The following is a 19,492-nucleotide window of genomic DNA, read 5'->3' as shown; positions in this document are numbered from 1 at the left end:
CTTGTTTGATTGATTTTTAAAACGGTTTTTCAATCAGGACACGCTCATTAAAACGGTTCACTCAGCTATACTTGGGAAATTAAAAGTCAATAATCATTTGAAATGTTCTAGAATAATCGTAGTTCAAGTTTATTGCATATTTTTTTGTTCCAATCACGTCTGAAGTTTGAACACTGTTAATGAAATCCACGTCAATTTCCACGCTAATTTTGGTCGCATATTCTCAGCGTGAGCCAAAATTTCTCCAGACTCTTTCATCATAATTATCTTGATGTTTTGACTCAGTACCTTACACTCTTTGACAAGTTTTCCATAGAATTTAGGATCTGGGAATTGAACCAAAAATCTATTAAATATTTCTCAGAGCCAAACGCTTTGTTCAATTCCACCTCAGTCAATTATTGTTGTCACTCCAGTTAGAGATGAAGACTCTCTACTACGTCATTGCTGTGATATCTATCACAATTACTTCCACAAGAGGTGAGGAATATTATAATTATGGTTTTATCAATTCAAGATATTGAGAATATATTCTTATGAGGCCGACTATAGAGTTATTATCAATCAAGATTCTTTAGGATATTAGATTCTCATTATTAAACGAAAATCCCATCAATTAAAATGCTGTAAATCACCCCGAAGACTTCTGCTACTGCAAATATTGACAACAGGGTAAACAGCTAGATGGAAACTCGATGAGCACTAGCTATTAACCCTATCTAGCTATACTAGTAGAATAATAAAACAATATAAAAAATCATAAAGGACCCTTCATTTTAAAAAAAAACTTTAAAATATTTTAACTTTATTTTTTATTAATTCAAAAAGTATAGCCCATGTGAATGAAGTGTATAGCTATACTAGCTATTTTCAATATTTGCAGTAGCAAAAGTCCTTGGTGATTCACAGCATTTAATTGGGATTCTCGTTTAATAATAGTTATTCATTAATTAGCATTTGAACATATGAAATTTCTAATTTATTTCCCTCTGTAAATCAGATTCTATCAAACAATAGGACCATAGTTTTTACTATTTACTTTTTATAATTTTCTCCATAAGTATTATTCTCACTAATCAATCCACTATTATCATATTACCAACCATCAAATGTTGTTTGAACTCATCTACATCTACCAACACTTGTCAGACCGAAAAACCATATTCTGACTTTAATTTGTTAGTTCCAAATATTCAAACTATCTATAGTGGCAAAAATCTCATCCTATTTCAATCGAATGGAATAAAAATACAGTTCCCAACATGTAGAAATTTTCAATCGGGATATTATAGAAATGGATACATTCTGGTCGAATAATCTCGATGTGAAAAATACGCTAATTCAAAGCGTATTTTTGAAGGAATCTTAACGTGACATTCGAAGACTCAAGTTCTGAACATGTAAACCGAATTTGAACCTTTTTTGTCTAATAATTTATTGAAAACTTGAAAAAATGTCAATTTTGTTCGTATCTTCTGCGTGGTTCCAGTGTATCTTTGGCGATAACCTTTGTAAGGGAATATGAATATTCTCTGTCTATCGATTCATCGTGAACACGACTGAGTAAACGTGAAATACGCTAATTTTGGTCACATATCTTCAGCGTAATTCTGGTTGTAATTCATTGAAAGAGCAGTCGAAACGATAGAAAACACCAATTTAAGGTCGTTTTTTCTGTTTTGGGAATCTTTCTAACAATATTGGACAAGAATAAGAAATCTTCAATTTTTTTGGAGGAATATAATGTACATGTAACAAGAGTTCAAAATCTACAATTTGTTTTGAACAGGGCAATCAGACAATCCTTCAACTCATCAAAATGGGGCTTTGGTGAATGATGAGAGATGTGGTTCTCAACCGTCTATAGAAGAGGCAGTTCCTTTCACTTCATATCCTAAGGGAGTACAAAGAGTTGATCCAGGAGAATATCCTTGGGTGGTGATGCTTTCCATTGAGAACTTGGGTGAGTTATGTAGTACAGAAATCTGTCATACAGAAGTACGACTAGTACTTATACTAAATAATACAGAGTACTAGAAAGATGATGCAGAAGTTCTGTAGAAGTACTACAGAACAATCTTGAACATATATTATACACTAGCCATCAGGCTGGCTTCGCTCGCCATATCCGTCTAGCCAGGGGGCTCCACCCCCTGGATCCCCGACTGGATCGTCCAAAAAATGAGATCAGCGGGCTCGCTTTGCTCACCTGCATTTTTCATTTGAGCATGCTTCATCCCATCAGAAAGTCAAAGTACTGAGAAAACGCAGAAAATCTGAGAAAAACGCTTATTTTGGGCGTATCTTTGATGAAATATTAAAGTCACCTCATCACATAATTTTTAGACCCTAGCTAAACTTCTGAACCAAATTTGAACATTTTTTGTCTATTACTTGATGTAAGAGCTGAGGAAACGCAAAAAACCGCTAATTTTGGGCGTATCTTTGGAGTTATTTCAAATTCCTTCTAACACAACATTATCACACCCTATCTTTGCTTCTAAATTTGAACAATTTCTGTTAATTTGTTCTCGATAAATCTGAGAAAAACGCTATTTTTGGGCGTATTTTTGACGTATCTTTGCTTCTAACTCCTTCTAACACAAAATTATTACACCCTAGCTGAGCTTATGTACTAAATTTGAACATTTTCTGTTCATTTGGTCTCGATAAAGCTGAGAAAACGCTGGGAAACGCAGATTTTGGGCGTATCTTTACGGCCAACTGAACAAACCTATCAAATTTGAACGTTTTTGGTCCGGTAGATTTTTAGTTCTGGGAGTGAGTGAGTGAGTCAGTCAGTCAATCAGTCAGTGCCCTTCGCTTTTATATATATGGATAATAAGAAAATAAATATAAAAATATAATCTCCGATTAAGAGACAAATATAAGTTCAGTAGGTTTTGTGGTGGATAGTATCAAAATTGAATCAAATTACTTGAAATATCGTCATACCAGTCATTTACCAAATATTTAATAAATCAGTTTTGTTGTTTTCAGGTAAGGTGGGACCTTCCCGCAGTGGACTCCTCATTAACAATTATAGCCATACGAATTTACTTTCTAGATTTTGGAACTCTAGTAATGTTTGAGATAACTTGAAAATTTTAATGTAACTACAGCTGAGGGACATGATAAAACAACAGCAGTAGGATGAAGGCCTCGGTGTGGCCAATGACAGCCTTGATTGGTCAGCCAACGACCACAGAGTAGAAGAATCCTTCTACATCCTTCTACATTGTGCAGTTACCAATCACATGGGTTCATTCATAGTAGACTCGTTCACTTCCACAGTGAATTTTACGAGAAAACTCAGTTCACTAGTAATATAATGGTTTAAAAACCTCACTAGCTATTCATCTACAGTATTTCAAATGTGGTGGTAGAATAAACAATAGAAGTAGTTGTAAAACCTTTAAAACAGAAATAGAATGACATGAAATTATTTCTTTTAGGCGAAGTTAAGACTTGAATGTCTTCTATAACACTCAACCAGAGAAAACTTCTATACTACTGTTGTTTATTCTGTGACTCAACCTTCTGTTACTACTTATCACCTTCAAACTGCCTCATCAGTTTTTGGAGAAGTTGTAGCGTATTTCTTGTAGAACTGTGAATAATTCTTGCTTATTTCACTTGAAAAACTTACCTTGGTTTGTTTTGAGGTAGCTCACTTCGTGGGAGAATCACCGTACACAACTTGCATGGGTTCAATCATATCTAAACGATTCGTGTTAACTGCTTCAAGCTGTTTCTCACTGTATGGAACCGAGAACACTAGTCCCAGACCTAGATCGTAAGTGTTTCAGATAATATTTAAAAAATTCATCAGATTTGATTCAAGCTACTCGAATTTGCAATATTTTATAACTATTATCTTCTTTCCAATAATTGTCAAATCCCAGCCTCTGGAGGGGAAATGTGTCATATCTTACTCCAAAGGGGGGGACACGGAAATATATAATTTGAACTATATAACAATAAATTAGGGTTATAATTGTTCAGCCATGAGTACGATTTCCTTGTATAGTAGGTCTTACCTTGTGTTGGCGAATGTTGCAGCCTATTTTGCTCCGTAGAGAAGGGAGGACATACTATAAAAAAGTAATTGATAGTTAAAATGGTCAGATTAAATAGAATAATTGAACAATTATAGTACTTGAGGTTATGATTTAACGGTGGGTAGTTGTAGGTTAGATCGACCAACCTTTGTTTAATTGGATTGTCGATATCACTTAAATCAGGGTATCGAAGCAGAATGACTGGTGTATGGATGGGACAGATTGAAAAAGTTAACTTGCTCAATAAAGGGGATGGCGGTCTACAAAGGTAGCCGAAGTAAGGGACCTGAGTTTCTAACTTAATGTTGTAGGTGGTTATAATATGATGAGGTGGGATTAAATTCAATTTAATAATAAAATGCAGTTCAACTTGAACCTGCTGAATATAAATTATGCTGTCGCTATGATCAGACAGAGATAGTAATTTTGAAGTGAACCTTTTCTCCAAATGATGACTAATATCCAGAATCCAATAATTGTGCCGTAATTTGGAAAGATATTAGACCGCATGAAACAACAGATAGAATGGCAAATCCATGCAAACCAGGTCTCTGATAAGTACTATAGGTTGTATGAAGGCAAAGTGCTGAACCAAAATAGTAAATATTTCGAGTACCGAGTTTAATTCCAATGTTGTCTATACGATCTACTACCTCTCTTTGCGACGTTGATCGGCTAATAATGCAGGATTCACTTCACCTCGGTGTGGTAGGCTAGTGGAAGTCGATTTATTATTTGATTCTGCGGGATACTCTCAATAAAAAGATTTATCACTTGATAAGAAAATCGACCACCATTTACCACCAGAAGAAATAATAGTCTAATGATAGATACTATACTCGCTAATGTCTGACTATTGCAAAACAGGATGTGTCCTGCATGATCAATGTGTGTCAGTCGAGAAAGAACGAATTTGGAGGTATAATGAAGTAAACCCAGTTTAATAAAACGGTAAAATGGATAAATTCTGAAGGATATACTATTACAACAAATATTGAATAAATTAATGAACAGATTATGTAAATAATAGCTTTCAAATAGATGCAGAATGAAGATTGGTTGACAGCAGATTTGAATCTTTTAATTATAAATATTATATAAAAAGTTCGGTACTCTTCAATTAAACAAAATAAAATGGATAATAGCCCTTTGGAAAGGGTCATAAACTGAACTAGTTAAACAAGAAAAAACAAGTTAATATTAAATGGTGATTCAGAGAATAGAACAAATTAATAATTAAAATTACTCTCAGGGTGTGGTTTCGCCTAAGGAAAATAGACCTTTTGGCTAAGTACAGCGTGGATAGTTAAATTTATTTAATACTATGAAATTTAATTATGATAAATTTTGTACCCTTAAAACTATAGTCATGACTTTTCTTAAATGGACGAATTTATACGCTGTACAATTTTCGCAGATTTATGGGGATCCCCTTTTATATATTCGAATAACTTACGTAGACTTTTGTTTCCGTTTTTTGGTTTTCGAAATATATTCGGCCGTAGAATATATCGTTCCGGCTGGATCCTTCCACGTGGCGAAAAATGTTGAACAGACTTCACTAATATAATTTCGGGGTCTATTTAAATGAAATTTAAAATCTTAATATCACAATTAATATAGGAACTTTGGAACAACTTTTGAAAAACAGAAGAACGAAGATTGAATTACATTAAACAGAAATTAAAGCTTTTGAACAATTAGGTACGTGGACTAGGTCTGCATCCTACCGATGATCCTTGCAAAATGGCCTCGAGTCTTCTAATTTTCACTCGAATTTCTTCTTCAAATTTTATCTCGCCAAATTTACATATTAATTCGGGATTGGTCCGATTCTGTGATGTAACCAATACGCTGAATGGGTGGTGTCACTGTGTCCAACTTTAAAGCTTTTAAAATAGGGCGAAATTCCTGATTTTAAGTTGTTCCAAATTATCATTTAGTTTTTATAATTATAATAATACATAAATAAATAATAGAATTCGTCTATGATGATATGCATTCAAATTGGCTTCAATGAATAGCTAATGATTATAGAACATAGACATGCTTGTATAACATAAAGCAGACATAATATAAGAATATATATGCTTATAACAATAACGAACACAATAATAAATAAATATTTCTTCCTTTTTTGTTTATATGGTTTTTTATATGCTAGAATATCGACCCTCAATCGTCATATATGGTTAAGCTAATTTGTCTATATATTTTTAAGAAGTATGTTTTTTTGTAGTTCAATAAATAAATATTCGGGCCTATTTGGCATAGAAATGAAAGTATAAAAATGAAAAAGTTAATAATATATAATTTTTATGATCGATCTTTAGTCAAACTGCCTTCTCAATTTGCTACTTGTTAACGAGTTAGCCTTGGTCTGTTTTAGGGTTATGTTTTTGTTTCAAAACTAACCTTCAAATATAATTTTACTGATCCAATCCATAAACATACAAACATATACGGTTTTTTCCATTGAAAAATTTTTGAAAGGTATACTATTACAGATTTATTTATTTCCTGCTTTGTAGGTTAGATAACAGTCGTCTATCTACCTCAGATAAGATTGTATTGTTTTTACGGTGATAGAAATTATTCCGTTCTCATACTAGCCTATGAATGAATTTGTTGTGTATTTTGAGGGCTGTACAATCATTGGTACATCACATAATTTAGAAAAATGACATAATTATAACTAAGGTATTAAGTGTGTAGTAGCGAATTCGAAAGAATGATCCATGAAAAGAGAATAATGGAGACGTGTTGTGGAGGAGGCCAGGGTTCACCAAGGGCTGTAGCGCCGGATGAAGAAAATAAAATAAAGAGCAGCTAATTTGATACTTCGTCGAATATTCTTGGGCAAAGATTTCAAATTGTAATCTGTTTTGGAATTACGTGAAAATACTATATTAACTAAATGTTTATGGTTTTCACTTGGTTGGCTACATCATTATCAATCAATCTCCGGAAAATTGATTCTTGGACCTGGAGCAACATAAAATTCACTCTCATAACAATGAACTCTTTTCTTTATTGGGCATTAATGTCAAACCTTCGCAAATAGAAAGGTCATTCTATTTTTATGAATTTTTATTGTGAATGTAATGAAATGAAAAAGATTTTGAGGAATAGTTCAATAATAGAGTAGTCAGTATCTTATAATAGAACTTTTTAAAGTGATAAAATAATTATTTAGCATAATGATAAGGCTCTTCCTATGAAACTTTCAATGCCTGTGTGGGGTTATAAGTACTTGTTTTGATGTGACAACATCTTATAAATTGGTTTGCCGGGAGACACTTCAAGAAACTGCGTTACGTTCCCACGTTATGCGCTCACAATGAGAGCGAGTGAGACCGTTCGTTTCGGTTCACGTCGTCTGGAAAGAGCACGAATAGGAGCAGTGGCGAGCAATGCCGCACCAACCTCTCACCTGGAGAGAGAGTGAAACGGAGCAGTCAACCTGCGCAGGCGCCGCAAGCAATCTCCTGCGACTGCGCCACTAATTCAAAATGTCAAGTCAATGGTTGTCTCTCTCGCTCTTAGGTGGGCGCGGGCTAACCATGCCCGAGTGGAAGGGACACGTGCCTCTCACTCACTCTCATTGTGAGTTATTATTTCATCCTTCTTCCTACTATACGAATGAATATTTGTTGTTGAAACTTAGCTGACCATTCAAGGTGGAAAACTGTTATTGACAGATTAAAGACACACCAACAAAGTTGGTAGTACTTGTTTACATTTGGAAGACAAGAATACATGTTTATTCTATTTCATTATATTTATTTATTACATTCCACAATCACAATATAAAATCAATGATTGGGAGAGAATCAACAGAGAAATACATTATTGATGCATACATTATCATTTTTGTGATATGTGTACATGACTATGGATATAATATTCAAGATGTAATCACCAAGTACTCAACAGAGACGGGATTTAGATAAATTAGTTTCAAATTTTATAAATTTTAAATTTTAAGGTGTACACAGTTACACATAGATATATGCAGACATACGGAGAAAAAGAACGTCTGCATGCACGGACAATAGAATTCAAAGAGAGAGAGAGAGAGAGAGAGAGAGAGAGAGAGAGAGAGAGGAGAGAGAGAGAGAGAGAGAGAGAGTGAGAGAGAGTGAAAGGGAAGGAATCAGAGAGAATGAGAGAGACAGAGAAAGAGAAGGATTCAGAGAGAATGAGAGGAAGAGAGAAGGATTCAGAGTGAGAAAGAAGTATTCAGAGAGTAGGAGAGTCAGAGAAATAAGAGAGAGAGCAAGAGAGAGTGATGGAGAGAGATTCAGAGAGAGAGAGAGCGAGAGAGAGTTTTTAATTTTATAAATCTAAAAGACGAACGCACACAGCTACACACGAACATAAATGCAGACTTACGGAGAAAAGAAAGTAAAACGTCTGCATGCTATGTGTGCTTGCCTTTAATATAGATTATAAATGATGAATGATAATTTTTTAATAATGTTGAATGACAATTCTCTCCAAATTTATGTCTTGTTACAATCCAGTATCATTATAAGTGCTGGAGAGATCGATTTAAGCACGACTCCTCACTGTGATGATGACACCAGCTGCCCTCTAAATGTCTACATTGGCGAGTCGGTGAAATACTACAGGGACAATGGACCAGCCGAAGGTGGCAAAAATATTGCTCTGGTCAAAACTACACAAACAATTTTTTTCCATGGTGAGTGTTTTACAGAGACAAATGATTCAAGTATAGATACTTAGAGTAATCTAAGTACTTAAAATCAAATAATTATTATTATTAAACGAAAATCCAAATCAAATGCTGTAAATCACCCCGAAGACTTCTGCTACTGCAAATATTGACAACAGGGTAAACAGCCAGATGGAAATTCGATGATCGCTACTATTCAAAAATTATTTGTCAGCCCGGGAATTTGTCATCCAGAGATTGTCAGATTGGTATAAGGGTAAGCATTCCTGACCGGCAATGAGGAGGTACTAGGTTCGTTTCCCGGGCTGACAAATAATTTTTGAATAGTAGCGATCATCGAATTTCCATCTGGCTGTTTACCCTGTTGTCAATATTTGCAGTAGCAGAAGTCTCCGGGGTGAATTACAGCATTTGATTTGGATTTTCGTTTAATAACAATAATTGATTCACTCACTAGCATTTGAATAATTGCTATATCTCAGTAATTTCCATCTGTAGTTAAATCAAATAGTTTATTTCACAAAAAATACATGGAACAGATAATAATATTCTCAAATAACAGAATTGTGCTAAACGTCGGTAAAATTAAACAAATACTTAAACAGTATCTTTACTTTATGATGCAACTGAGTATAACTGAGTATTTATAATAATCTTAATTGTCCGAGCTAACAAGTAAGGTCATAGAGAAAAGATGGAACCTCTCTATTCTTACAGTATTCTATGGTTTTCCATCTATGAAAAAATAAAGGGAAGAGTTGGTTCATACACGATCAGGTTCGTACTACTGGACTGATTAACTCGAAGTTTAGCATATCGATTCTTTTTCTATTTATTCATTTATTTCACACACACACATACAAGTTTGTTACATATCAAAAAACCATCCACATCCAAAATACAGGAAACTACTGCTATAATATGGAAAATTATATGAAATGTATAAATTAATAAAACAATATTGGATTTTGAAGTACCCTTTATTATTTGAAATATTACAACGACTAGTTTCGACCATAGGTCATTTTCAAGTTGAAATGTGGAAAATAAATAAACAAGTTGATAATATTCAAGTTAAGTGTTTTCATGAAATTTATAGTACACAAGTAGACCTAATTGATGTCGTATTTGTTTTTTTAACATATCGATAACATATCGAAGGTTGGTTATGGGACTATTTTACATTTCTCAAGTTTTCAGTTTCTCAAGTTTTCAATTAGACCGTTACGGAGACGAGTTACCTGCCAGTAATATAATAAATGAGATAATTTTGTAAAATTACTCAAAAATTCCCAATTTGTAGAGATTTGAGTGAAATATTTTTGTTGTTAATTACTTTTAAAATATAAACATTTGAAATTTTCAGTTTAGTCATTAGTTTTGAAGTATAAATTGGACTTTTTGAAGTGAAAAGTGAAATCTAACCTCCTTATTTGAGACTTTTATTTGTAAAAATTCGGGAGAAGACTGTTTTGGGCTATGCCTGTTGTCTTTTCCCAATCATATTTTAATTATGATCTGTGATCGTGGATAAAATAAATGAAATAAATAAAATAAGTAAAATAAATAAAATAAATAAAATAAATAAAATAAATAAAATAAATAAAATAAATAAATAAAAAAATAAATAAAATAAATAAAATAAATAAAATAAATAAAATAAATAAAATAAATAAAATAAATAAAATAAATAAAATAAATAAAATAAATAAAATAAATAAAATAAATAAAATAAATAAAATAAATAGAATAAATAAATAAAAAAATAAAATAAAATAAATAAAATAATAAAATAAATAAAATAAATAAAATAAATAAAATAAATAAAATAAATAAAATAAATAAATAAATAAATAAATAAAATAAAATAAAATAATAAAATAAATAAAATAATAAAATAAATAAAAAATAAAATAAAAAAATAAATAAATAAATAAATAAAATAAAATAAATAAAATAAATAAAATAAATAAAATAAATAAAATAAATAAAATAAATAAAATAAATAAAATAAATAAAATAAATAAAAAAATAATAAATAAATAAATTAAATAAAAATAAATAAAATAAATAAAATAAAATAAAATAAATAAAATAATAAAATAAATAATAAAATAAAATAAATAAAATAAATAAAATAAATAAAATAAATAAAATAAAAATAAAATAAATAAAATAAATAAAATAATAAAATAAATAAAATAAATAAAATAAATAAAATAAATAAAATAAATAAAATAAATAAAATAAATAAAATAAATAAAATAAATAAAATAAATAAAATAAATAAAATAAATAAAATAAATGAAATAAATAAAATAAATAAAATAAATAAAATAAATAAAATAAATAAAATATACAGGATGGGAAATACATGAATTTATGCAAAATTTTGCATAAATATTCCGAATTTGCCGAGAATGGACATAGTTTCATTTCTATTGCTATTAAACAGTAGAGTCTAATTTAATGATTGAACTGATTTACTTGAATTTTCGTATAAAGATTCTGAATTTACCAAGGATGGAATAGGATTATCTATTAGGCTTATTCACCAGTAGAGTCTAATTTAATGATTTAAACAGATTTATTCAGTTTCTGATTCAAAGTTTACGTTTCACTAACCAAACAGGGCTTTCTCCAAGTGACTCAGTAGTTTGTAGCAAGCGCGGTTGATGAATCACAGGTTGCGGGTTCGATAACCCATTTTTTTCTGGAAGTTTTCAAATCATTTAAAGATTATCCAAGTAGTTTATTACTGAATAATAAATAATTATTCTTTCCATGTTTCCTGGACATACGTCTTTAATACTTCAAGTAATCTTATTCTCTGGTACGAGATGATTATGCGTGGTCTGCCGTTTACAGAACTACAAGTATACATACTTTTACTTTAATCCATGAATTGTCTCAAGAAACTCTGATACTGTGATTATGATAATCAACTTTTCTTGTCACAGTACAACTTATGAGCATATTCATCAATTTGATATCTCCGTTTCTCTTCTGTTGATTTATTTTCTTTCAACAGATACCGTGCTCCCGATTTGCTTACAGCATGATGCGTTACTTTATCCTTCAAACTTCTGGGGAGAGATTGGAATTAGGGTGACTGCATCTGGTAAGATAGAACCTAGTATGTAGCAAGAATAGTGTATAGACTATATTATACTATATACTATCCATACTATATTATACTATATACTATCCTTGAGTATGTAGTGATAATCTATAATTGAACTATTTGAAAGATGAATTGATTGACTTGGAAAAAAGTATTTGGAGATGAACCATCTTTATTGAAAATTTTACCTGTATTGAGCTATTTTTTAATCAGACTCGTTTGAAGGACAATTTGAATTATGTAGAATTGTAGAAAATGTTATCCTCTATAAACCCTGTAGTCTTAAATTTGTCCTCAAGCACTCTGTTTGATTGAAAAATGTCTTGAACTCTGGAGAGAGGGAGAATTTCTTGAAATCTTCGGCTTCTTTGATGTCAAGAAGATAAGTTATTGAATGAAAAAGACTAAGAAATTGTCAAAAAACCACAGATTTATTGATACTTAGAAAGACCGGTTTAGGTTATTACACCATTGTCAATCTCTGATAACAGAGATCTGTGGTTTTTTGACAATTTCTTAGTCTTTTTCATTCAATATGAATAATTAGCACAAAATCAACTTCTCAACTACACAAAAAGAAAAAGATAATAATAATAATACGAATAATTTCTCTGGATGTTGGACGACACATCCAGAGGAGTTTATTCATAAATTCATACATACATTACATTATATTACATATTTTTTAATATAACAATATTCAGAGTTTAGAAAATGATACCTCACCATATAATATATGTGTCGAGGTTATCATCATAGATGAGCTACTTGATCCACTTTACTTTGCATTTCGCAAAGAATAGACATGTACGTAAGTAAGACGCATAGTTATCGACATATAATAGTATAATAATATTTGAGAAACAGAATCTTCATCAAAATCATCTTCACTTCAGGGATTAGGTTTATCAATTAACCTGTTCCGGTACCCATCTCTTTCTCGGCCTCCCTACATCTGTTTTCCCTGTAGGTCTATAGTTTTGGACATCAAGAAACAGAATCTATTCATGAAAATTTTAATTTGCAGATCAGAATCTCCAACAAGTCGGAGGACATATTCTTTCAGAGGAAGAGAACACAAAGTTGCATGAAAGTCATCTGCCAAGGGATATGCACTCCGAGGATGTGAACTCGGTGTTCGGCATTGGAGGGACGGCAACCGAGGTCTATCACGACTCCGACATCGGAGGTCCGTTGATGATCAAGAAGCCAATCGACAATGTTCCGCCGCGGTTCTATCTGTACGGAATTCGCTCCTTCGAGGCGGAAACAGCTGTGCCTCCCTACGCCTCGACCTTTGTTTACACCAAGGTCAGCCATTATCTCGAATGGATACTGGACAACATTAGTGAATGATAATAATTATTGGACTAAAGCTAGTGGATGATATCATTTACACAATGATTGGTCTCAGATATCTGCTTAGATCGTAAAAGTGAATGTATTTCGTCAACTTGATAGCACTAGTGAATGATATCAATTACACAATAATTGTTCTCAGATATCTACTTAGATCGTAAATGTGAATGTATTTTCTTAGGCTCTCTTATTGGAGGAATTCATCTTCCGTAAAATAAAAGAGAAAAGTAAAGCAAATTATACCAAAATAATAGTGGGTTGAGTTTTTTCCTATATCATACTATAAAGAGGTTCACGTTAAATATAAATAGAAATATAAATCTGAATACCATTTCAAATATTATTCCGTCACATGTTTCAGATAATCAGATTTATATTTCTATCCATACTGAAAGTTGCCCTAAAGTAAAAAAGACAAGGTCCACGTTATTATGGCAGTGGAGAAAGATAGCAGAATAGGAGAACACCGCTGCCGATTTTCTGCCTTGCCACAGCCTTCTATGGAGGATAGCTCATACCGGTGTATCATATTGTGATATCGACTCTTCAATCTTGTTTAAAAAATAATCAATTATATTTTAATCCTGAAAAATTCATTGATTGAATGATGAATTTACATAGTTAAGATAAAATATTTTGTTGAGTAATCATTTTTCTGAATTGCTAAACAAAGATTTGGTAACGTTGTGGAGCTATACAAGGATAGCGTTATTTGTTCGATCAGATGAAAGTCTAGGATAGCAATGTTAATCGAATCGTCATTAGAACGTGGACCTCACTATATCACATACCGATATGGCCATAAGCTGCGTACAGAATATTCGGTTCGGTTCGTTTTCGGTCGATTCCGAAAAGTTAGTGTGAAACAGTAATTTTTGTATTATTATGTATGTATGTTTTTATTTATATATGTTCCGCATTTACGGCGAAACGTGGGAACGTGGCAATGGATTTTCATGAGATTCGACTGGAATGTTCTTTTTTGAGTTGAGCGCCGATGTATTCTGCATATCATTATTGGAAATTTTGTACTTCAAGGATAATAAAAAAGGGAGAAGGAGTTCCCTTCATACGCCAATATTATAGTGAGAATCATACTATAAAATTATCCATAATGAAGATACTAGTAGTTCTGTGAACAGTAGACCTCACACAGTTTTCTGATCCACAAGTATCTGTTGTCACCAGCTGCTCATCGTCTTCTCCAGACATCTGTGTAAATGCAATTGTATGAATAATCATCCACTTGTCAGCTGATTGATTAATTATGGATAATTCTATAGTCTGATTAATCCTATCTTCAGAGTAGATGATATATAATATAGTGATATCGGAGTATGGAGGAAATTCCTCTCATATTATCTTTAAGATGCAAAATTCAAAAAACCTTGTTTATACATCGACGCGCAGTTAAAAAAGGAATATCCCTGTCAAATCTCATAGAATTATATCAACGCGTTTGGCCGTAAATGCGTTCCATACATACACACAAACAGACGAATGAAAATCCGAGTTTAAACATAGACCTCACTACATTGGTCAATCACTCCAAAAGTAGTAGTTAGAATTGTTTTTTGTAAGCTTATTACCCATTCTACTACTTAGGTACCTGGAGTAAAGGTATGTTGTCTCTGGTGCGGCTGGAACGATAGTCGTTAAATGATTATCGATGGATGAACATCGTTTGGCGATAAACGCTGCAGTGGTCATTATCAATGATGCGATTATTATATAATCGTTTAGTTGGAATTTGACTATTGACAAGTGAACTACTGAATTATGAGTTTAAAGAAACGGCTACTTAGTTTTTTTGTAATTATTTGTTAATTAAAGATTTTTAGAAGATGAAGACATTTCAAAAATTTCAAGTGTACCACGACTTGACTCACATAATATTTTCACAAAGAGAACAGAAGAAGGTTACTTATAATATAAATAACCATTTGAAGCTGATGTGAGAATGTTTTCTGAGTTTTTTAGACTTTCCAAGGTTGAGTTTAGTTTAATCAAAGAGTACTCAAATAAGAAGTCTTCAATTCGAATAAGAAGTCTTCATTCCATATCCAGTCACAGGAGATTCAAATTTCAAATCCAAATTCAAATTTCAAATAAGATGGATCACATTAAAAAAAATGGTCCCAAAAATTCAGAAGCAGACCCGAACGATAGTAGTCAACGATTCTGCATCAAAGACAGTGGCGCCATTGAAGACAATGCACATCAGGCGCTCTACGATTACTCTGTTTCAATCAATCTTGTTATGACTGTGATAATCTAATTTTAGAGTAATTCACAAGATTTCGAAATTATCACTATTATGCATAGTTATAATGTTTTGGACAAGCAAAGGGCTCAAGTATGCACTTTCCCAGCCTAGATGTAGAATCATTAATAAGATTGAAGATAAGATTCTTCAAACGCAGTTTTCTAATTTCAAGCCAATATCAAAAGAGAGATTTCAGTAATTGCATTTAAATCATTCAATTGCAAGAATGGATGACAAAGAAAAGAACGGATCTTCTTCTTTTTTCCCTCTCGCCTTTTATCACCATATAACATTTCCCAATAATCATAAAAATCATGACTAGGAATAATAGAATCGATCATCTTCAAGCCATAATTGATTGGAATATTGTTCATGAGTTGAATCAGCTCATGCTTTGAATACCACAAACATGGAATAAAATTATTACAATTTCTTGTAAACTTCTGGAAAATAATTTTCAGTTGTATGTTGTATGCTTACTTTCATATTCAGAACAAGAAATATCTCTCTTCAAGCATGAAAGCATAAAACACCTTTTTTGAAACTCTCTTCTGTTTTAACCTTATTAGTTGAAAAAGCTGAGGCTGAGATTGTCACAATTGCTGATTGTGGCTGATGAGTCACATTTCGTGGCTCAGTTTTTTTCTACATTTTCTAACATAATGATTTGATACTGTAATTTACATTCTTTGACTCAATAATTTTTGTGGAAGCCGGGGAATAACATCAACTTTTGCAGCCTGGAAATCAAGTCATCCAAACAGTAAGTTTTGTCAAAAATTCCATTTCCCTAATTTCACACTTTTGTTGAAGAATGATCATCAGAAATGTCACATTTTTGATCGTTTGATCAAAGAGCGATTTTCTTTTACTCCACATCTTTGTAACAATATTGACGATTTAGTTTAAAGTACAAAGAATGGAGCATGCATAATATAGGAAAGCCGCTAAGCTCTACTTGACTCAAACCGGAATAAATGCAATCTCTTATTACGGCTTCAGAGGCATCAGTTTTTATGATAATATTCAGGGAGTGTCTCAATACTACGAGATTTCAATTTATCTAGTGTATGAATATAACCTGAAAGGCTCTCTTCAATTGGTTTTTGTGAGAGGAAAGGTTAGGTTTGGCTTTTAAATGATAATCTTTTAATATTATTTGAAGTGTGTTAATAATTTATATAATAAACCCAAATAACGGAAAGTTAAAATACTCGCACTATTGAGATATTGCACTTTCAATAATCACACCCAATATTCAAGGATAGAATAGTTTTCAACCTTTCATGTTTGGCTTGCTTATTTATTTTTATCACTCATCAACTATGAACAAAGAACAGCAAAATCACTGATGACATTCAGATTAAAACCAATCACAATTCAAGCTTCCACTATACTCGATCCTGATTGGTCATTATTTTGTAGCTCCGTCCACTTTCTCCTCAACAGTCAATTAATCAGTCAAAATAAAGTCAAGACATAGTGTTGATTTCTGCCACTAGGTGGTGACACTCACTGGGTGAAATACACTGCTCAGATTGCATAGCATCAAGCCCCGCCCACTTTCTCCTCATTGGCCAGTCATAATCGAAACTTAGTCCCAAATTCTGTCACCAGATGACACTACCAACTGGATCATGTACTTCAAGAATTCTCTCTCATGATTGCTCAACTATCGAGACTTAGTTCCAAATTCTGTCACTGGATCGCAGGTAGTAACTGGGTAAAGTACAAATTTGCAGACAGCATAACAATAAAACCTACTGGTGCGATAGTCGATTTTGGTTAGAATTTTAAACATCTTTGTACCAGCCTGTGAGTCAAATTTTAGGATTTCTGATCTGATCGTTCCTGTAGAAGATTGGGATACCCTTAAAATCGTAGGTATTGCCAATTTTGGATATCCTATTAACACATCTTCCATGGTCAGCATACAGAATTTTATTACTTTTAGTTGTCATTCACGGAAACTCTAGCGGAATTCCACTAAATATGGATAGTATAGGACTTTTTATGGAGTGACTTGAGAAAATGTCGAAATCTGAATTTTATTGGATTCAGATGAAGACTCTCTGTTACATCATTGCAGTGACATTCATCAAATTGATACAAGGTGAGAAGGAATGGGGTTTTTCCTAAAATATATTTGAATCTGATATGAAATACAAACTAGAATATTGCTTAGCACAATTATACTTACTATTTCTTCAAAGCTCATGCTGGCCTCCAACGATAGAACATCCATGATAAACATGCATGATACATTGTTGCCTCATCAAAGCGAAATGCTTCCAGCAAATTTTTTTGTGGTTAGGTTTTTGTATCTCCGATTTATTTTTGAAATTGTTCTGATGAATTAGTAATTTAAACAATATCAAGTAGTTTCTTCTGTTAGTAGTATTGGATTTTCCATCTAATATGGATATCTACCACATCTCCACAACAAAACAGTGAATATCAAGAGTATATCTGGACTAATTTTACACGACAATTTTTATTCTATTTATCTCCCTCTCAATCTAGGAAATTCTGGCAAATGCAATCACTATTCTCAATATTCATTAATAATCAATTAATCCAATAATCGATTATCTTCAAGTCTTGTTTGATTGATTTTTAAAACGGTTTTTCAATCAGGACACGCTCATTAAAACGGTTCACTCAGCTATACTTGAGAAATTAAAAGTCAATAATCATTTGAAATGTTCTAGAATAATCGTAGTTCAAGTTTATTGCATATTTTTTTGTTCCAATTACGTCTGAAGTTTGAACACTGTTAATGAAATCCACGTCAATTTCCACGCTAATTTTGGTCGCATATTCTCAGCGTGAGCCAAAATTTCTCCAGACTCTTTCATCATAATTATCTTGATGTTTTGACTCAGTACCTTACACTCTTTGACAAGTTTTCCATAGAATTTAGGATCTGGGAATTGAACCAAAAATCTATTAAAAATTGCTCAGAGCCAAACGCTTTGTTCAATTCCACCTCAGTCAATTATTTTTGTCACTCCAGTTAGAAATGAAGACTCTCTACTACGTCATCGCTGTGATATCTATCACAATTACTTCCACAAGAGGTGAGGAATATTATAATTATGGTTTTATCAATTCAAGATATTGAGAATATATTCTTATGAGGCCGACTATAGAGTTATTATCAATCAAGATTCTTTAGGATATTAGATTCTCATTATTAAACGAAAATCCCATCAATTAAAATGCTGTAAATCACCCCGAAGACTTCTGCTACTGCAAATATTGACAACAGGGTAAACAGCTAGATGGAAACTCGATGAGCACTAGCTATTAACCCTATCTAGCTATACTAGTAAAATAATAAAACAATATAAAAAATCATAAAGGACCTTCATTTTAAAAAAAAACTTTAAAATATTTTAACTTTATTTTTTATTAATTCAAAAAGTATAGCCCATGTGAATGAAGTGTATAGCTATACTAGCTATTGTCAATATTTGCAGTAGCAAAAGTCCTTGGTGATTCACAGCATTTAATTGGGATTCTCGTTTAATAATAGTTATTCATTAATTAGCATTTGAACATATGAAATTTCTAATTTATTTCCCTCTGTAAATCAGATTCTATCAAACAATAGGACCATAGTTTTTACTATTTACTTTTTATAATTTTCTCCATAAGTATTATTCTCACTAATCAATCCACTATTATCATATTACCAACCATCAAATGTTGTTTGAACTCATCTACATCTACCAACACTTGTCAGACCGAAAAACCATATTCTGACTTTAATTTGTTAGTTCCAAATATTCAAACTATCTATAGTGGCAAAAATCTCATCCTATTTCAATCGAATGGAATAAAAATACAGTTCCCAACATGTAGAAATTTTCAATCGGGATATTATAGAAATGGATACACTTTGGTCGAATAATCTCGATGTGAAAAATACGCTAATTCAAAGCGTATTTTTGAAGGAATCTTAACGTGACATTCGAAGA

The 19,492-nt window shown here is 32.0% G+C and overlaps 1 protein-coding gene across 2 annotated transcripts in view; it reads left to right on the top strand.

The window, feature by feature from the left end:
- Positions 1-19,492, top strand: part of LOC111052346 (chymotrypsin-like elastase family member 2A) — a 29,310-nt gene continuing 9,818 nt past the window's right edge. The window contains exons 1-6 of one of the 2 annotated variants that reach the window (XM_039426661.1): positions 1-480; positions 1,790-1,963; positions 3,670-3,796; positions 8,588-8,766; positions 11,792-11,881; positions 12,912-13,491. In XM_039426661.1, coding sequence (XP_039282595.1) covers positions 423-480; positions 1,790-1,963; positions 3,670-3,796; positions 8,588-8,766; positions 11,792-11,881; positions 12,912-13,240 — 957 coding nt within the window. In that variant the 5' untranslated portion in view covers positions 1-422 and the 3' untranslated portion in view covers positions 13,241-13,491. Of the gene's footprint in view, positions 481-1,789; positions 1,964-3,669; positions 3,797-8,587; positions 8,767-11,791; positions 11,882-12,911; positions 13,492-19,492 lie in introns of those variants that run through there. The other variant, XM_039426662.1, reaches the window with a different exon arrangement.

Source organism: Nilaparvata lugens, chromosome 4 (genome assembly GCF_014356525.2).
Source record: "Nilaparvata lugens isolate BPH chromosome 4, ASM1435652v1, whole genome shotgun sequence".
In the NCBI taxonomy this organism is placed as follows: Eukaryota; Metazoa; Arthropoda; class Insecta; order Hemiptera; family Delphacidae; genus Nilaparvata; species Nilaparvata lugens.
This window is presented reverse-complemented; position numbering and strand designations above follow the sequence as displayed.